Here is a 22260-nt window from a genome sequence, read left to right on the forward strand (position 1 = left end):
ACCTTCCTCTCAGCTACGGGCAAGAACAGTGTGATGCATTCACAACAAGCAAATGTCATTTGGTTCTTTTTTTCACAGGAGCATGTTTGTATTTTGGGAAGATGAAGTAATTCGTTGTGGCCAACTTGACAAGTTGAGTTTGATGAAATAATCAGATGAAAAACAACAAATATATGTCATTTAATATTTACAAAAGCATGATTTATGATGATATATTTTAACGATCAGAGCTATTGATTCCAAAATGCATATGAGTTTGGAAAAACCTCGCATGAACTCTAAGTCTTTCATCAGTTTCCAGCATTGAAAACTTTGAGTCATTTCCTGAGGCTGAACTGACTGTTACTCCAGTTTGGTCGAAAAGCCCATGAATCTTGTTCCATACAAAATACTTTAATGAACTAGCATCAAATTGACATAATTACATTGTAGCGACAGGATTGGCCTTACGAGATACATGAACTGTTACTTTTACCAGTATTCCTATTGTATTAGTTACCTCACAGCAGAAGCAGGCCATGTCTCTGGGAACACCACAGACATAATGATAGATTCAACCGACTTTAATTTTTTTGTAATCATCAGAACACACACACACACTGGACGGTTCGGCCAGAATATCAGACCATACACTTAATGTTTGTGGGAGACAATTTCCCAGTGCCGAAGATACTTGAATTCACATGACTAAACATGACTTCAGAAGAGAAGCACACATGGAGGAGGAATGATGTTGTGTGTTCTGTATCGCAGTGAAAAAAAATAACAACTATGGATTCAGTCATTGCTGGATTATGCATTTCACAGCTCGAGCTGCAGATGAGTTGGAAATGTATTGTTGTTTTTAGCGGCAGCTGTACAAGTACGCAACATCCTATTGGTGACGCTTCCCATCAACTCGCTCTCGCTATTGCCGGTTTCTGTTGAAGCCGATATTATTCTAGATCAGCGAGGTTTCCGACTCAGTAAATCATCCAAACACTTAGCTTAAGTTTGCAGTTTCATAAAGCTGCAACCAGCATTAATACAGAACAAGCAAACAGACATGTTTAGAATTGACACTGGAATAGTCTCTTAAGAGAGGATCAACCATCCTTCTTGTATATGATGCAATTATGGGTACCTTAAACATTCCTGGTAATAAAAACAGAAGGCAGAATGATACCATAGGTTTGAGGATAGAAGGAGCTGCATGCTTTTAAATTGCATCAGCATAATCTAAAACTGACAGGAATACTGATTCAATAATCCTCTTTTTGCTAGACACAGAGAAACTGGCTTCATTTCTACACAGGAAAGGGATTTTCTCCCCAAAGTTTAGATGCCAAGATATTATATTCTGAAAGATTCTCAAATCCGAATCCATCTACAGTGGAGTTATGTGGGTTACGCGTGACTGCATTATTGTCTAAATAAAACAAAACAAAAAAAAACTTTATTCCATGAACTTTCAAAATTAAACTGAGCTGGGAATAATAAAGGATGTTTGCAGGTTCATAACAGCTAACTTTGGGGAATTAGCAAAGCAAAATATAAATGTATCATCTGTACAAAGATAGACACTACAGTCATTTCAGAAAAGGTTATGTCAAAATGGAAATGGAAATGGAGAACTATTGTTTCCAATATCCCAACAAATAGCCTTGTGGCACACCTTTTTTTGCTAAAACGGCTGAGGCTCAGGAGGTACAGAGAGAGACAGTTGTCCACTTGCGAGAAGGTAGGCGGTTCAGTCCTAGTCTCCCCAACGTGCCAACGTATCCTTGGGTAAGATACTGAACCCCAAACAGCCCCTGATGGCTATGCTGGCAGTGTGTGTATGCAATAGACGCAGTGCTAAACATTGCTGCACTGTATCAACGTATGTGCAAATGGGCGAAAAAGTGTACTATATAGCAAATTGAGCCATCAAGACAATAAGTGCTGTATAAATACAGACCATTTACCGTTTAAAAGCATTATTCACTCACCCTTGGCTGCCGTAGGTGCCATACACAAACTGATGTGGTAGTAAACAAAATTGTTAAATATAAATGCTCTGGGTGAACAGGGTTTGACCAACACAAGTAGGACTATGCAAATAATGGTGTGTTTCATTGTAAGAACTGACAGTATAATTGAATACGTGATTATTACATCACTGGTCAGTGAGGGAAGTCTCAGGCCCAGGAGGAGGCTTGAGCCAATCGCAGCTGACCTTAGGCAAGAGGCAAAGTACACCCTTGACAGGTCTCGGCTGTTTCACAGGGGTGTCATAGAGAGACAAACAATCCCTCCATGCTCACAGTTTAAAGAACAGAAGGAGCACAAGGAGAACGCGCAACCTCCACACAGATAGGCCCCAGTCTAACCAGAGCTTAAACCCAGAAGCTTCTTGCTGTGAAGTGACAGTGCTAACCACTGCCCACAGTTCACCTCCATTTGTCTTAGTAAAAATGCATAAATTTTTTTCCTGTAAGAATGTGAAGGTGCAGTAAATGTTGCTTGCAGGTCAGCTGACATCCCTGAATAAATGCATTGTATAAAGACAGTGAAAGGGCATGTAATGTTAGTTGAAGCAAATATTACAAATGCATATATGCATACTCAAACACACCCTCCCACAACGTTGAAACAAATGTGCCTTTCCTCTGAGGACATACAATTTATCCAGCTTCTTTTGACAGCTCAAACTGCCTTGATACTTACAAATGCTTCTGGCCAGGGATGTCACACCAAAGTGATAAAAGCTCTGTGAGTAAAAACTATCAATAAAAACTCTTTAGTTCCGTTTATTGACGTAATCAAACAAAATGGATCAGGCAGTCCAGAGTCTCTTTTGCTGTATACTGGCCAGGAAGAAAAAAAAACATGCAAACTGATTGGTGACATATTTCACCCATGAACTAATCAATACAAACCCAGTTGTCTAATGGAAGCTTTAAGCTTCAATCGATTTAAAAAGAAAGCCAGAGCTTTTTGGGGATTTTCATTTGCTGGGTTTCTACGAGAAGCTTTTTCAAAATTCAAATCAAGCGAATGCTGGCGAGTTTAATTGGTCTGACTGTTGAAAGTGCATGCAGAAGCTGATCAAAGAATATTGTAAAATACTTCTCCTCACTGTGCCTGCACCAGGCCTGAATCCATATGTGCTCCCCCTAAACTTGCCAGTGTAAATGTCATTGCAATCCCCAGCAGGCTCATGAGGTAAGACATAATCTAATCCCGAGGGAGACGGGAAAGAAAGTAAAGATGTGGGGAAGGTAGAAAGATGGTAAATGGATTTCATTTATGTATCATTTCTCGAAATTTAGCTACCACTCAAAGCCCTTGAATATCACAGTTCAAGTTCACCTGCTCACATACACATTTATGGAGTTATATCTATATCTAAAGTGCTTTTTCTATAACTCATCCCATTCCCATGCATTTGGGGGTACAGCCTCTTTGCCCAAGGAAACTTCAAACCACCAACCTTCTGAATAGACAACCCTTTCAACCTCCAGATCCACAGCCACCACAGAGGCTGCAGAGCGCTGACAGGGCTGGGAGATTAAAAATGAGGCAGAGAACGACAGAGGCCAAAGTGAGTCTTACAACTCCCCTGACAAAGAATCGTAGGACCTAAGACAGAGTTTAAGGCTACAACAACAAATGGTGATAAATGAAACCTCTGACAGTGTGTAACTTCTTTTGTGTAGGATCAAATTAAAAGGTGAAGGTATGAAAGGAGTTGAATGCCACACCGATGTGTTGATGTTCTTTCCAAACATGCAGTTAGTGAGAACAAACCCAACTGGAGGGACAGGGTTAATTCGCCCTGGCAGCCATATGTATCAAAGTACCCTTGAGCAATGACCCTTACATGAAATTGATTCTATTCCAACCCACCCCAATCTAATGCATCAAACTTTGGTTTGACTATAAATACAGTTCTCACACATCTAGACGTTTTGTAAATAGCTCATCTTTTTGCATTTATATATACGTTTACTTCTCCTGATAGCCACTCAAAAGCACTTAACATTGTGAGTCACATTCACCCATTCACTCACATATTAATACAGTGCTTTTATATTTAGCAGATTAATTCTATTTCACTTATGCATCCCATTTACACACTGCCAGCACAGATATCAGGGCAATTTAGGGTTCAGTGTCTTGCCCAAGGAAACCTCAACATGCAGTCTTGAGGAGCAGAAGTGAACCTGCAACCTTCCAGTGAGTGGATTTCCCACTCAATTTGCTGAACCAAAGATGTCAACCTATTGATCCTGCTATTTACAAATTCCCTCATAACCAGGTAGAATGTTAAATATAGGTTTTCACATAATCTTGCATAACATGCAGTCTAGGGATACATCAATAAAAGTGATTTGACTTGGTTAAGCTTTGATTTGTGTATTTTATTTGTGTGAACATTCATGGAGAGAAACAACAAACAGAGTCAGATTCCTTGTGTGTGTTCACATGCTTGGGCCAATAAAGCGGATTCGATTAGAACACAGAGTTATAGCCATGAAAATAGACAATGCTTTGGATGTTGCTGCAAGGGGCTACAAAAAAAATGTGCTTCACACATCTGAGAAACCAAGTGGCCAAATTAGAACCGATTCCTTCAAAAAGAGACAGACGGATGGATTGGACGGAGGAATTGAAAACCCAAAACCAAAATGCCTTGGCTTTTACCAGTTAGGGTTTAAAAACGCAAGGGGAAGGGGCTGTGTTGTTTAAGGTACTGGCGAGACAATGTAATGCAATCTGTGATGTTCTGTTTAACTAAGCATCCACAAATTTGAAGGCTTATTCAATGCCAAATTAGTGCACTTATTTCAAAATGCTATGAGACAGGATATTTAAACTGAGATCTTGTGAGAACAGGAATGTGAACATGCATATTGCATTCGCCAACTGTGTGAACTGCAGGATTCGTTCTAATAGTGTTGCAGCGAATGTTGAGTTTCACTATTTTCTTCAGTTGCTGGCCTCTGTGTTTAGTGTGTTGAATGAAAGATTTAGCAAATTTCACACAATGCCAGTCTTCATCAGCACATTAACCCGAGGAGCTCAGCATGCCCATTAGATCATTTAACTGACAATCTTGTCCATTCAACACAGGCGAGGTGAAGAGAATTGTGAACGTAGGTGTGGTTAACACTTCAATTACCTTTGAGTACATCCAAGGGCAATATCAAACATGTCATTTCAGTTTGCCATTGGACACCATGTTGTACAAATTCGTTTCAAACACACTGGACCCTTTAAGCTGCCCCAAGGACAGAAACCAATCTGGGTGACCCATGCCATTTAAAAATGTCTATATATGTGAATACAAGACTGCTACTGCCTGGCAAAACATCCATGTTGCATGATCAAGAACATGTTCAGAAAGGTTTTCAATTCAGGCCCGTTTCTAAGGGAAGACATTGCATATTGCTGTTGTGTGGTTATCAAATACTTTCTCTTCGTACAAAGGAGCACATAAATGTTTGCCATTAATCTTCCACCTTGCTTTTCTTATTGTCTTCTAATCCAATTGATCTCTCCTGTACTGACATTAAACCTCTTCATTTCCACTAATGCATGCACTGGCCAGTCAAGCATCAACATCCATTCCTCGGCATGCTGTTTAGCGTGAGGACTCTGGTATGCAGATGAATACATGGGTCTAAATCATTCTGTGAGGTAATGTCTCTCTGCAGGGCTTCTCTTCCCCATTATTGTCAGCATTAAGATGCACAAGAGGCAGTAAGACGCCTCCAGTGATTACCGTCAATTACATGGTACCCATCAGGGGAGCTGGCCTGAGCCTTGCAGGGAATCATCAACAGGAAAATGAGAATGAACTGATGTGCTGCAATACTTTAACACTTTCAGGTTTGGGCTTCAAACCCAGAGATCACGTCACTTTCACTGTCTATCCTGTGTCAGCTTGACAATTATGAAAAGGAATTTATCGTCTCTCAGACAGAAAAATGTGCAAAATGGTGTTCACAGAAGCAGGGAAATCTCTGGAACATCAGGTGGTGCAGCATGCAGGAGACAGGTCATAATGTATAGATTCTGCTAGTTTATGTTTGCAGCACATCAACACAACTCATCACCAAAAGCTCTCAAATCGTGTTGTCTTTCCATGATGAAATACTTGATGGTGTCTTCTACGGGTATGGCTCTTGTTTTTTTTCTCCCGATATATTTGTATTGGTTTTGTTCTTTTTTCAGTTTAACATCCGTCACATGTCAGATTACATTTTGTATTACATGTCATTTAGGTGGACGCTTTTATCCAAAGCGACTTACTTTCAACCATGAGGGTAGAAACTCAAAACAGCTAGAATCATGTAAATACATCATCCAAAATGCCAAACTACAAAGTGATAAGTGCAACAAATAAGTGTGAGTTTTAGTCGGAAGAGATGTGTTTTTAGCCTGAGGTTGAAGATGTGTATATTTTGCCCAGATTAAGATTAAGATACATTTATTTGTCCCAAACACATGCACAGACATGCATAGGGACACTCATTTAGTTGTAGGGAAATTTAACCTCTGCTTTTAACCCATCTGGTGCAGGACACACAGAGCAGTGAGCAGCCACGTACGGCGCACGGGGAGCAGATGTTGAGGGAGTAAGGTGCCTTGCTCAGGGGCACTAGACAGGGTAGGGAGAATCCTCTTGAATTTTTGGACAGATCAATCCAGGTTTGTCTTTTTTTTGTTTCTCCGTGGAGTCGAACCAGAGACGAACCAGAGACCTTCTCTGCCCATAGTCCAAGTTTCTGCCACTAATCCAGCGCCTCTCCAGATGTCAATGGGTAGCTCTACATCTCCTCCTGTATTACCACACTGGCTCACTTGGACATATGGGGATAGCAGAAGAAACTCTGGAGATTGTTGGAGACAATCGGCCTCGGACACCTGCATTCTCACATACACTCCCTATGGATAGTTGCAGGGGGTCTTTAGTTTTGCTGACTCACCTCAACTCACTCATTAAATAAGCATTTCGTAGCATTTGATTTAGTGTAAACTGAATATTTTCAGGTTTTGAATTGTTGATTGAGCAGAGACCAAGGTTTGAGGAGTCTCTCTAACCTTGATTTACTAACTAACTGTTTTGGCAGTCAAACCTTTACCTTGACCTTACTTCAATCAGAATAAAATTGAGGATGAAATAGAATTAAAATGTTTGATTTCAGATTAGACTGATGGCTGCTCTCAAGGTGTCATCACCTCAAGCTTCGACTACAATCACTCATTTCCTCACGCTCAACAAACCTACCCCGACTTCCCCTCCCTTGCCAAGGCAGCCATTAGACCAAACAGGGACATCTGTACAGCAAGGCACTGAGCCATGTTTCTATGCTTAGCTGGACAAGGCCAGCCAACTCCTTGTCAACAATAACAAATATCAGTGCCATAACAAGTTGCCGATCCCTATAGCCCTAGGCAGGAGCTCTTTAACCACAGCTTCTCATCCTTTACAAGTGCTTCAGAGATGTTCCAACAAAACAGGTAAGGGAAGCTTGTGATATACAGAGAGAGAGAGGGGAGTGTTTTTCTTTCACCAGTTTGTTAAGTTAAATCACTAATCTCTATATGATTTCATCTGGAAGATATTTGGAAGAATTTTGGTTGGTTTAATATCACCCTGGACCCCATCCAGTTTGACTTCTCCACTGAGGACATGGTAACATCTGTTCTCCACAGCAATGGGGGCCTCATCAGCAATGATAATGAAGCAGCTTAGAGAAAATAAGTTGATTTGGTGGCAGCATGGTGTGAGTCCAAAAACCATTCCCTAAGCATAATGAACATGGGGACGATATCAGGAAGTTGCATGGGGACAAGATAATCATGGTCGACAAAACCAACTAAAACTTTGTGCCCCCAGAAATATTCCAGGCAGACCAAATTTCGGTATCTTTCATTGCACGTGGGAGGGGTGAGACAATAAAACTGTCAGCACAGTCAGTCAAGGTAATGGTGAGGTGAAAAGGGGGTGGTTCGGCTTTTCAAATTTTAACGCACACACAACTCTCGCTGCAATTTGTGATGCAAAATGCAAACTATAATGACATGGCTCTAAAGTGGCTCTCTAGTGTGGGAAAGCATTTCTATTATAAATGTCTCTGTTTTTAGTCTTTCATCTACATTAAAGCTGCCTGTTCTTTTGTTTTCGCTGGTGAATTAGCAACACTTGTCAAAAACCCCTTCCATAATTATCACTTTCCAAAGGGCCCACAGTCTTTAACCTGCTTGTCCTTCCACCTGTGTGTGTATTGTGTGTTAGTGTGTTTGTGTGTGTGTGTTTGTGTGTGCGTGTGCGTGCGTGTGTGCGTGCAATGCTCAGAACTGCATGTGGACCAATGAGGGGGCTGAGGAGGATAGGGTGGCTGAAAACAAGGGCAGTAAAAAGCTCTCCATATCAATGATATCAGCACAGTGTCAAGTGTCCCCTTAGGATACGAGGACAAAACGACATGAACAGATGCCCCTCCATTTAGCCATTAAACCAGACTGTGACAAAGGGGTGGTTGGAAAACAAGCATCTTGCAACAAAGGTCGTCTGCAACATTTAAATTTGAAACCACCAAAAGCCATTCCATTAAGAAGAGATTGCGACATTTAAAAAATGCTTCATTATACTGTATGTTTGAGCTTAATACTTGTCCTTCACATCGTACACCCCACCACTGGTGAGGCTGTAGCAAAAGGGAAACTGAGTGTGGGTGGCTGAGTTTGTACAACAAGTAAATCTTGTATGTAATAAGCGCTACAGGGTATTGTGTCCATTAACAGACTTTTACTCTTGTTACCAGACACATATCGGTCTCACCATAACAGTAAAGTGATTGGCCAGAGGCAAGGCAGTTGTAGCGTTTAAGCTGCTTTTTATGCAGTGAGGTCAGTGTGAGGACAAAAAAAGGCTGATGAGATATCTGACCTGTGGCGGGGTCTCAGCTTCCCTCTTGAGTCGGCCTTGAGAAATCCACTGTGCCGTCACTGTCCTTCCCCTCCTCAGCCCTGGAAGACACAAAGCAGCAGGGAGATTAATAGGATGTAGGACTGCTTACACAGACTGTGACATTACATGTGGACTGGGGTCAACACAGATGGGAAATGCTCACACAGAGGTTATGAAGAGCAGTGAAATTAATGCAGTCAGTTGCACACGGTGTCGTGTCTTTACACCACTGAAAAATAAAGCAAACAGGATAGCAGTAAAAGTCAATTGTGAAGTAGCTCTGGCTATAAACACCCACATTTCAGGGTCTGCTGGACCATTTCAGTGAACCTGGTTCTGGTTAACATCGTGAAACGATTGATACCCCAACCAATCAGAACACCACGTATATGAAGATTATTAAATAGAACACGGTGGAAGTGACATCGTTTCGAGTCGAATATGAATGTCAACGCTTCCGGACACTTGGTATACACCACACTAACAGTATGGAGGAAATGTTGTGTATTTTTTTCTGTTGTTTTACTAGTCTTGAGATAGGTCTCTAATCAGCTTCACTGTTTACCCCTGAAACTTCACCCCCCTGCGTCGGGAAAAGTAGAGTCAAAGAAACCAGCCCTTCAAATCTGGGTGATGAAAAAGATAGAAGGCTAAAGTCGGAGTGAATCACGTACTTTAAATGAATCTTCAAAAATATTATTGACCACTATTTGATGATCAAATTCATTTTTTCTACCTTTTTTCAAAGGTTGAAAACCCCCTCCTCTCTCTCATTACAACACTTCGCACAACGACAGCTGATTATTATTATCAATGGCTATTATCGAAGGGAAACTCTCTGGACTGTAGAAGAGAGTAGTGGGAGTGCAGCTGCAGCACTTCAGCAGGGGAGTTGTACTGAGCAAAGCTACGTACTGCGATATCTGCTGGTGCATTCTGACATTTAACATTAAGGTTCCCACTTACAGCTGTATCCTTCCTCCTGAGTTGTAACTCGACTGTGTTAAAAAAGGCTGATTATAGCTGAACATGTAGTGCCCGCGGCACCATGTACTTTCTAACAATCCAACAATACAATGCATCACATTTAAAAGATCCACAGATGTTTAATGGTAGTTACCAACTTACAACATGCGATTTAACCGTTGTGTCTGAAATCACAAGTTACTGATCACTTAGACTTAAGACTGTTATATAGGATCTTTATTTAAGCGCATGGTCTTTACAGTTTCAGGAGACGAAAAAATCCAGAAGGCAGAAGAGAAAACCCGAGAGCAGACGTGCACAGAGGCAGCGAGAGCACGATGAGAAGAGTGGAAGCTGGAGCGCACAAAATCGAGCAAAGGCAGGGTATATTTGAGCTCAGGGTTTTGAGAGAGAGCATTACAAAATCTGAGCGTAGAATCAATGAGTCAAGCTCTCGAACTGAAAGACCATGCTCTTGAATAAAGACAGGAGAAAAAAAAACAATAGTTATATATGGAAGAGGGAATAAGTGAAGAAGGGAATAAATTCAGACACAGCCTAAAGCTCGTAAGCTGTATTTATGAAAAGCAAGACCAGAATTTGTAGTTTGACTGCTGTCTATTTTAAATATTATTAATATCTGTAAGTGAAACCATCATTTGGTTGTATGGATTCCAGCAGCTTGCAGTTGTTAATACTCGTTGCACTTTTATCAACTTTAACAAAAACATTCATGACGCCCTAAAGTCTGACCCTGAGTTTGCCTACGCTTATTGACTGGCACTACTGTGAAAGCAGACGTGCAGTTCAGCGAGTCTAGAGGTTGTGATGTTAAACTGTGTTTGGCCATCGGTGTATCCTCATACCACCCACACACTCTGCTGTTCCCATAAATGTAGAGATATAAACACATATCCAGGGAACAGGAACAAAGCAGCAATCTGTATTCTCCTCCTCAGCTGCAAGGGGAGTGGGCCACAGAGCCGTTCTACTTCAGTGTAGTTGTGAATGCAACTTACTTTTTATCTCTCAGTTAAGAGAAATTTGACTCAAAAATATATGAAGAAAAAGTAAGTTTAGGATTGTAGAGGGAGATGAAATGCAGTTTTTAGATCAAAATTCAAATAAGAACTTGGAAATTCACCGCAGAATAAATGAATGATGCACAATGGCAATTAGCCTCAACACCTTTTAACACAAGCCTCCAAAAGCCTTCATGCTATAAACAGTGAAATAAACCTAAGTTAAGCTTAGTTTTTTCAAGGCTTCACATTTTCATTCAACCCACAGGAGCACTCCAGGCATATTGAAAAAATGTATTCATTAATAAAAAATCCTACCCTGACCTCAGCCCATGTCAGAAATGCCCCTAGTTTCCTTCCAATGAGCAAAACCGAAAGCAGGAAATTTCCCGGATATGGGCACTGCTTTTAGCTGTGTAGATGTGATTGGGGAAGGGAGCTGCAGTAAAGATGTCTCATACACCCACCCAACCAATCACTTATCATCCTGGGCTTTATAAAAAGTCTATGGTTTAGCCCCTGACCATGTCAACCCCCAGCTATGTCCCTGGTGCTGGAGCTGTTATTTCAAACAAGACGAATAATTTCAAATTTCATAAACCCATCACATTTACCTGTAAACTACCACCAGCAGTAATGTTGACTGAAGAAATATCATCTTTGATGTAGTTTTTAAAGTTCAACCCCCAATAACTTCTATTTTTTGCCAGTTGTTCGGCGTAGACAAGTTGTGAACAGAACATTAGCGCTTCATCAACTTTTAGTAGCATGGAGAGCTTATTCTTATTTCCACACCCAGAAGCTGCACATCAACATTGTTATTTGATTGAAGCGATGTTATTGTGGCCGTTAGTCCAACAATCACTACCAGCTAGCTGGTAGTGGATCTGAAAACGACTCTATAAAAGCAGTGCCCAAAACACTTAAGTTGTGGTCCAGAGATAGAATGAGATGAAAGCCACTTCAAAGCCCCCCCGAGGGGAGCAGCACATTCAGCTGATGATTCTCTGTAGGCTCATCACTTGAAAGCAACACATTTCACACTGTTTTCCATTTTAATTTGATTTACTTTTCCAAAAATGTCGATTATAGTCACTTATAGTGTATAGTATACTCCCAGACGACTGCAACAGAATCAGGAATAATTGGTGAAATTGACAAACAGCCCAAATAATGTTTCGTTATCAGACTCAATCCGTCATCAAATTTTTTCCATCGCTACCTTATTACATCAGAGTCGGCTCAATTTGGAAAACCTACAGTGCCATGGATTAAAGTACGACTGAATTACACGCGCACAAATAGGAAGAAAGAAACAAAAAACACCACTCTGTGAAACATGTCCTCTTTCTTGTTACATTACTTATTTGTCACGACACAAAACACACCACAATTTCAGATATCATGAGGCTGAGATAAATAAGAGCGCTTCGCAAAGGAGTGTGATCAGGAAAAGCAGTCAAGGCCTCACTGCATGCTGATAGACAGACAACAAAACCTGCTGAACTGGAGGGGCAGCTACCAGGAGGTAAGTCTCAGCAACCGAACAAAACTACTGAATAATGACAATAAACCAACAGCAATTGATGTACAAAACCTCACATGAATGCAGCTATGAGCTGTGATAACATCAAAGCATACTGCACGTGTGCAGGATCATGTTACACACATTAGTGACCGAAGATAAAGTCACATACTCAGGACGAAGCTGCACGAACAAAATTAAAATGAGTGATAACTGGACATTATGTTTGGATTTGATGTATTTCTTCAATATCATTCATGGCAGCACTAGAAATGCTCCTGGACTGGCAACAAGTTTAGTTGTGTGTGCGTGCGTGCGTGCGTGCGTGCGTGCGTGCGTGCGTGCGTGCGTGCGTGCGTGCGTGCGTGCGTGCGTGCGTGCGTGCGTGCGTGCGTGCGTGCGTGCGTGCGTGCGTGTGTGTGTGTGTGTTTGATTGTGTGTGTGTGTCTACCAGAAAACAAGCACACGGCCAGTAGGGGCCTTAAAAAGTCAAAATTAATATATTGTGGTCAGTGTTCATTTTGTGTTGGTAAATCGATGTATAGTATGAAACACTGAACTGTAAAAATACTGTTCTGCTAGATTAGGAAACAGTTGCCATGTATCCACCTCCCAACGTCTTCTGAGTTATCGGATGACTAATATGTTCTCAATGCCTCTTGCGGTTTTCATAACCTTTTCAAACTTAGAGCGGATCAATCTGTATGGGTGAAAATACCAGGTCTAAACGGCCTCGGCTAAGTTACTGTGAGCACAGAAACCATTTTCAAGTCAAATTTGCATCATCGCTGTCTCATGCTTACACATGGCAACGACCTGTTGGGACAATCTCTATTAATCAAAGCTGTATCGACTTGAAAATGTATAGTCCACAGCCACTGGATCAGTATTATTACCTCAGGTTTTGTTTCAGTATTCGCCCTGACTTGATTTTCAAGTCAAATCCCTAGAGCAGTTCTGTGGAATAATGGCGACCATTTCCACTGCATCAAGCATCTCAACACGATGACTAGATCAGCGAAGATGAATCATGAGCTCACTTCATATTGACAAAAACACTTCCCGGGACATTGACTTTAAAACAGAGTGATTCATATACATCAACTGGTGCGGCCCTACATTCTATCACAGATAACTAGGGAACAACATCATTTTAATCTTCGCAGGAAAGCAGTGAAGAGAACAGACAAAGGTTTTTTTTTTTAAACTGGTGAACATTTAGCTGATATCATGTAGACACCACAAAACGCAATATGAGGCTGGAGTGTAACAGGCTCATAAACACCAGAGGCTGTGGTTTATCAAGCATTTGAATCAAACCCATACACAAGAACACACAGTTGTTCAAGCTACAAAAGATTAAAGCCGCAAAACAACCTGTAGTAATGATCCTTTCCAATTCTACCAAATGAATAATGGACATTTTTGAATCAGAAGCAAACAGAACATGTCTGGGAATTGACAAAGAAGAAAGAAACCGTCTCAAGATTACCTTCCCAAAGCCAACGAAAAAAATCAATAATAAGCCAGTGAGTATGAACATGGTTATTAACCTGCCAGCATGAAAGCAGCAGCATCTTAATTATTCCGCCCTGGAAGTGTGTATCCACAGGCCACGATCGACCAGCCCCGGGAGCTCAGCAGAAGCCAGACACAGAAACATGGAAACGATCTCCGCTCTGTGGCACTGATGGTAAATTTCACTCTGGAGTCCAGGTGGCGTGGAATCATGTCAGTGGGGTCAGGAACATAATAGAAGAATTGATGACGTGGGCGTCTGAAGCATGTATCGATCAGAGAGAAATAGTAACATCTACAATTTCTTGTTTTTGTTCGCCGAATCAGAAAAAGACATTTTATAAATAGACGAATGTTTTTTAATCTACAGGCAATGTCAAATTTAGATACTTGAAAGTGTTGATTCAACTTTTACATTATGACATTAGTGACACATTTGATATAGATTATTCCTGTTGAGATTTTTAAATAATATACAGTTTGAGATTTAGTCCTTAATATATTCTCTTTAAATATTCATAAATATAATGTGGTAAAATATTCCAATTTGATAAATCAAAATGTATATTTTAACACATATTTACCTCCACCAAGGAGAATGCATTTTCATCTGACTTTGTTTGTCTCTCCGTAAGTAAGCAGAATTATAATAAAAAAATAATAATGGACAGATTACCAGGAAACTGGATGGAAGGATGCAGTATGGGTCAGGAAAGACCCCTTTACATTTTGGTCCAGATCTAATCCAGCTACTTTTTTTCATTTTGTTTTTCAACATTTTCGTTTATTTATTAGAGAAAATTCAATGATCTTGATGAGAAAAATAATCAGGCATGCTAATATCTATGAGTGTGTGGAATTTGGTGAAGATACATAAAGAATTTTAAGAAAAGTAAGGTGACTGTCGGGCCTGGGCGGAGGTATGCACTCGGTAAGCGCCCTTCTAGTTTAATATCTGTTCAATCTCTCTTGATCAGCAAAGAGCAATGTCCGAAATAGTTTGCTAGTTAGGTGGCTGAACAACACAGGAAACAGCTTCAGTTTTTTTAACGTCATTCTTTCAGCTCTAAATCAGTAGGTTGTTTTTATGTCGAGAGCAAGTATCTTTGGATTCAATCAATCCTTTAACATGTTTTTAAGCCTGTTAAATGTGTCTGCCAATACAGTCCCCAGATCCAATCATTTCTGAGTAATTGATTGAAATGACAAAATCAAATTGAAGAAGCACCTTGTTTTCCTACAAGCCTCTTTATCCAAATGCTGAAGGTCCTATTTGGAAGACATTAAATGCCACTAACCACACTACACATGTGACTGATGTGAAGCACCGAAGTGAAGACGTATCACTCCGCTTGAGTTGTTAAAACCACACGCACACAGTCGGTCCATTCACAGCTGTGGTGTTGAGGAGTGTTCTTAACTTCTTCCCCTGACAATGATCTTTGGCTGAGGGCAGACACCCGCTTACAGAGAGCACACAGACCCCACAGCAGACAAGTCGTCAAGTTAGTCATGCCAATCGGTTTAAACTGATGTGACCTGCCACTTGTGCCATTTGTCACAGTAACCGGTGAAAGCGTCAGTGTCCACTAAAGATGAAGCTGTTGATGACTGTTTTTTTCACACCGTTCTTCTGCTAATGAGATGAGAATTAGCAATTTGAACCAGGGTCAGTTTTCAGTTTTCACTTGGACATGCAGCAGATTGCTCACACTATAGAGCCCAGCTGTTTTGAAGGAGAGTGTTGCTATAACATTAGCAGGCTGAGGGGGACAAAACTCAGATGATCATACCAACTGGCTTCATTCTGGCCGATACAGATCCGTCAACACACACTCGGATGGGTGTGTGTTGACGGATGGCGGAGGATCTGACAACTCTTTATTTAAAGTGAGACTAAAAACATTCCTTTTTGATAAAGCTTATAGTTTTCCTAAACGTGGCCTCTATTGCACTTCTGTTAATTGTGAATATGGGCTATACAAATAAAATTTGATTGATTGATTGATGGATAGTTAGGGCTGGAGTCCTGAACCATCCCTTATGCTGCTATAGGCCTAGACTGCTGGTGGAAATCCCATCATGCACTGAGCACTTTTCTCTCTCCCTCTCTTCGTCTCTGCCCTCATATTTATTTATTTTACTACACATCACTAACTTTTAAAGTGTTTTAAAGACGGTCTGTCTCTATCTCTCTCTCTCATATTCTGCAGGTATATTATTATATTTATTATTACTATTATTTATCATCATTACTGGTGCTGCTATCATTAATAACATCTTTACATCTAAATGTAACTTCACCTTTATTGTTCTCATTATAACAAACAGTCTCAGAGCTAGAGCATGATGGTTACACAACCTTTCCTGGTCCCTCCACTCTTCTCTACTCTTTTTAAGGTCTCAACCTTCTATGTAAAGTGCAGTGAGATAATGTATATTATGATTTGGCCGTATACAAAAAATTTAGTTGAATTGATAATTGATTAATTGGCCCAGGTCCATCTCAAAGACCTAATGCTGGTAGGAATTAAGCTTTAATATAAACTTGGATGGATTTGTGTTCAACCAGCACATTGAAGCACATCATTTGAATTGTGCTCACAAAATTCTCCTTCATGTTTATGACTCAGAAATAGTGCATCAGTTGAACTTGTCTATATCAGACATATTTAAGTAGCTTGATAGACGATGGAGCCAAATCTGAGAACCACAGCCAGACCACTGACTGCGCAAGACCGCTCTCTTGGCCATTTACCCTTTTAGCTAAGATCTGACTGAGCCAAGATCCCACTGGGAAAGTCCATCACACTGCTTGAACTGAAGCACCCAGCAAGTCGCCACAGGCCTCTGTCATGTTCCTGTCACCTATTCTTCAAAGAGCATTGAATCCACTGTGCCTGAAAGACACTCTCCCTGTTTGTACAGTAATCCATTAATCTCTCTCATTCCCCAGCGCGCTCTGTGTAGTGTGCAATCTGCATAGTTGAATAACACATAACAAAGTCTCTGCACAGGGAAAGTAGCCTTCGAATCTGCTGTCGTTATGGAGCATGATATCAAAACAGCAACCTACGGTGTATTTTCTTCAAGTTGGGCGAGATCAAATGCTTTATCCCACAAGCGAAGGCCAGCCACTAACAGCTGATGACACAGAAAGGAATCCAAAAAATGGCAGCAGCATTTGGCCTGGAAGTGCTGCAGGCGGGACAAAACATTTCTGCGACATCTGAAGATCACAGAAAATGTTCAGGTAAAACTAATGAGAGGAGCAGAGTGCTATTGAAATCTGTGGTTGTCTGAGGTTGAGGTCCCACTTTATCCATTCCCTTCACCCTCTGACATGCTATTGCACATAGGCGGTTCACTTCTAGACCAGCGCCACATCAGAAGGTATGTTCTCATGGGTCAGTGTCCTCCTGCTGGGGACTGACTCAATGTGTGGTCATGCAGCCGTTCTTTAAATATGCTGTCAGTTGCAGTTCATTTTATTAGAACACTGATTCACAAAGGTTGTCAAAAAAATGGCTAGCATGCCCCCATCAGAGGCCAATATGGTCCAGTGCCCCCAATATACCCATTAGGGTCAGGTGCAGTAAGCCCACACTCGCAACACACATACAGCACACTTTCATGTGCGCCATGACAGGCACATACAGGGGGTCAGTAAAAACACTGACTGATAGAGCCTGTATGGACATCGACAGATTTTTGACAGTCCACCAGCCAACTAATATGGTAGCCCAGTATGCTCAATGGCCAGTCGTGGCACCTCGGTGGTTCACACGCATAGTACACGTCAGTTAGAGGGAAAATCCATAATAGTTCTACTCTATATTTTCCCCTATTCATCCACACATCCCCTCCTGTGGCTCTATACCCCCCTTCCACAGTATCAGAACCACTGCAATAGATAGAGGCCTCTATGATGTTCTTTCATTGTGCATAGCTGCAGGAAGTCCTTTATTGTGTTACTACTACTGCTACTGCTACTACTACAGCAACTGCTACTGTAATACAAACTCGACCACTACTGCTTCAGCCACAGAGTTGTTGACTTAGCCACAGAGACGAGCCACCATTTACTCTTTGCTCAATCAATAAAAATACTTTCTTTCTTTCTGCAGGCAGCCACAAACAAACTGCAGCATCATTCTAAATCTCACCAAATACAGGTCATGTACAATATTTAAGGGTAAATAGTAGAGGCACTGTGCTCTATCCATCAGCTCAGCTGCAGTTTCTAGTTCCCCATTGGTCCATTTATTTAAAAAATCGATCAAATGTTTTTCTATTTTTTTGAATTGCATTGTCAGAAAACTTCTGACAAGACAGAAGACAGACAGAAAAGTCTGTCTTTGCTCATACGGTAAACATTTAACAAAACCATAAAACAAATACAGTAAAATACATAGCCTCAGCTATTTCACTAACTTGTGCAGAGCAAACAATTGATTATACTTTATTGTTTAGGGCCACAAGCAAGCAACTGTGGAGAGAAAAAAACTCCCTGATCTAATTTTGTATCATGAAATTGTTTAAGAGTGCTAGTCATTGTTACTCTCTTTTTTCAGAAAATAATAAGATACAGTGAGCTGAGTCAAATCTATTCTTTAGAATTTAGAACTCGGAGGCACCAGGTGGGATGTGATATGTCAAGTATGGCACCAGTTTTGATTGTTTATAAAAACATGTTCATATTAAGGAGCTGTAGACAAAAAAATTGTCCACTGCAGCATGACTTAATTCAGTTTTCCAATATGTCATCATGATAAACTTCTCCCTGTACTGTGTTGTCCACAGACATTGTAAGCTCTGATCGCAGAGGTTTACAGTGCAGCACAGCACAGCAACTTAATGGAATATCAGCATCTAACTTACTTATCTCCAGCTACACTCTGCTAAACAATGAAATCCTCCCCGAAGCCCCCACCTCTGCATATCCTTCGGAGAACAAGGTAGCCCACTCGATCAACTTGAGTTTACATGGAAATCGATCATTACTGCAGGGTTCAATTGGAACTTGTAAAAGTACTTGTTCTGTGCACACAAGAAGTGTCGATGTGTGACTAGAAAATGGGACTTTGTTTTCTGATACAGGCCTCAGTACTGGTTTGATACACTTGGTGCTGCTCAACTTTGCTTCTCAACTGTAATGGAGAGACTCAGTTCATGTTACATGGTCATGGAAAGCCAAATGTATCGTATGTTTTCAATATTCATTCACTGCCTAAATCATTAGATGACACACTGGTCTGGAGTCTCTGGCATTAGAACTTCCTCTCTGCAGAAGACAGTAATTAAAATGAGGAAGAGGAAGGATGAGGGTAGCTGCTCCTTTAAACCAGATCCTCAACCTCAATACTCAGTTGAGCAGCAGCTCATTGGATGCACGATCTTCTCCCCCTGCTCTAACACCAACCTCGGGGGATCTGTCAGAAACAGAGATAGAGCTCTCTGGTGATCATTTAAATGCTTCTTCTCATGTAATCGCATGTCATGTTCTTCATCCTCCTCGCCGTCTTGTCTCCTATTATAGCTCTTTTAATGCTGCTGGATAATTCGACATCTGGCTGTGTGCAAAGCGGAGGCTGCAAAGCACTGAGCAGCTTCAAAGTTTCGAAGCATTCTGACCTCAGCATCCACTTTGAGACGGATGAATAATGAGTTGGACAAAGTTTGAGAGAGGCAGTTCGGCATGTCTTCCAAAACAGTTTCCCCTGGCTCCAAAGTAAATCAATTCATGTCTAAGATTGTGTTATATTCTAACCAGCAATTTTTTCAGCTCCTCTACAAGTTGGTCGTTCATAAAAATCTCATGATGGAAAAAAGGTTAGAAGGTGAAGCTCAGCCTCCGACTTCCCTGGATTTACCATCGGCATTTAAAGCAGAGCACTGAGCCCCATCTCAAAGTCAAAACACTGACAAAGCCAAGGGGCTCTGATACATTGTACTACATGATGTAATCCACATTGTACTTTGGGGAGTCAATAAAGAGAAAGTGTCGGGTAGAATTATTCTTTTCACTCTATTTTACACTCATTCTGAAAATAAACTGGAAGAGACCTGAAGTAGTTTCCATTTTGAGCTTAGGATATTGCCTAACTTCTCTGTCCCCATCTTGTGACAGAGCAATCAATAAGAAAAGGCAGGCATGGCAGGGCAAATCTTAGAACTGGGTAAAACTAGAGATTTACTGTTTAGAACAAATTGCTTGAAGAGGGTCAACATGTTTGAAGAAATTCCCTTAAAGCCGTCTTGAGATATCACATTCACAAGTCAAAACATGTGTTTTGAGAGGTCACAGTGACCTTTACCTTTGGCCATTGACCACCATCTCGAAGTAGTATATCTTTGAGTCCGATTGAACGTGTGTAGAATGGTGTCGAACAAACATACGGACAACCCAAAAAGACGTTTGTCCCCGTCTCAGCAGAATAATAAGTGTCAGAAGCAGTTATATGAAGAAAGAGGATGGAGCGGTTCAGAGAGAATTCTGCCCTTATTCTCACCTCCAGAGAGCGAGAGAGAGAGAGTGCTCTATATCCAGAGAATTGGCTACAGAGTTAACCTAGAGTTAGCTTTTCACACATGCACAACACAGAGGGAGGTTTTCTAAGCAGACAGCAACAAATCCTCCGTATTAGCTCTGCTGCAGAAATCAGATGATCATGTTTACAGCGGCCCGTCAGCTCTTATCACCATAAACTCTCTTGACAGCTTCGTCTGTGTCTTCTATGTGTAACAGCTTTTTCACTGGAAATATTTGTCCGCAGAAACTGGTATTTTCTGCATCTATGCACAGTCAACTATTTAAAAAAAATAAATAAATCTTTCTTTCTCTGCAACAAATCATTTGTCCCTGCTACTCAAAAATGTACATCCATTGAGATTGAGGATCATAAATAAAATGACAATATAGAAGCCGGTAAGATAACCGGACACAGCTTGGTCTTTGTTCATCATAATCTACTTACTTCCTGTAAACCACTTAAATTCCATGCAACTACATTTTTGGTGAAAGTGGAACTCAAAATACGTTTTTATTTTCTTACCAATGTAAAACAGCTTGTCTTCAAGGTGAATCTTCCCACTTCAATAAATACACCCAAAAGACTTGAAATAACGAATCACTTGGGGATAATGTGTTTTGTCTTTTGTCTGCTCAATTAGACACAAGGTACAGAAGTCCCTGTAAATTAGATGAAATTAAACTTTAATCATCTCCATAAGCAAAGTGGGTCAACACAGCAGCAAAAAAAAAGCAGATAGATAATCACAGTAGAACATGAGAGAAGACCGGCAAACACATACATAAAATTAAGGATCAGGAAAGCATAGAAATGTTCTTTCAATGCTGTAGACAGTCCATCTTCCCTGATGCTTTATTGTGGTATTCAGCCATTTATTTGCAACGAGGGTAACAACAATGATTTCTTCCACCTGCAGTCGATTAGAGACGTCGGTTTGCCGTGAGCAAGTTGTGAAACTCCTAATAACACCGCAAAAGTGAAGTGCTCTGAGAAAAAAGGCCATTATTTCTACGCTCAGGCTATTTTTGACGGGCTGGCGTTTCACCTGCTATTTATTCTAGGGAGATGGAGTCTATGTGATTATCCCAAATTCAGATGCTCACACACCCAATTCCAAAAACTGCTGCATCAACACTTTTTTATTATAGTCAGGAGATTAATATTGGTAAATGTTTTGAAAACATAAAGGTGGAGGCCATCTACATATAAAACGGCCCAAGGTATATCGATTTTTGATATAAATCAGCCAAATGCTTTTCAGTTCCAGCCACATGCTGATGGTGAATACTGTGAGAGACAAGTAACCCATGTTTTGTATCTAATGACACCAATGGCATAGTAAACGGTCTGTATTTATATAGCATGTTTCTATTCTTCAGAATCAGAATCAGAATTATTTTATTTGCCAAGTATTTTTGCACATACAGGAAATTGCTTTGGTGACGTTCATTGGTGCACCCAACATAAAACAACAATATAAAAACAACAATATAGAACAAAATAAATACAGACCACTCAAAGTTCTTTAGAGTCAAAATCACATTCACACAACACTTATACACTTCAGAACGCAAACTGAAGCTTGGAATCGAACCACTGACCTTCTGAGAGGACTACCCACTCTCCCTCCTCAGCCACAGCTGCCCGAAAGGCAAATCCCTCGGCGCTTGACTTTAAAAAAGTAGGTAAACAATATTACCATGACTAGCATAAAAGATTGGGGTTGTGGTGAATGGCCTCCCTGGGGAAGAA

The 22260-nt window shown here is 40.7% G+C and overlaps 1 protein-coding gene across 1 annotated transcript in view; it reads right to left on the bottom strand.

The window, feature by feature from the left end:
* Positions 1 to 22260, bottom strand: part of adam19a (ADAM metallopeptidase domain 19a) — a 195901-nt gene that overhangs the window by 153533 nt on the left and 20108 nt on the right. The window contains exon 2 of the mRNA XM_053416049.1: positions 8924 to 9003. Within this exon, the coding sequence (XP_053272024.1) occupies positions 8924 to 9003 (80 nt within the window). The remainder of the gene's footprint in view (positions 1 to 8923; positions 9004 to 22260) is intronic.

The sequence above is a fragment of the Pleuronectes platessa genome, chromosome 23 (genome assembly GCF_947347685.1).
Source record: "Pleuronectes platessa chromosome 23, fPlePla1.1, whole genome shotgun sequence".
Taxonomy (NCBI): domain Eukaryota; kingdom Metazoa; phylum Chordata; class Actinopteri; order Pleuronectiformes; family Pleuronectidae; genus Pleuronectes; species Pleuronectes platessa.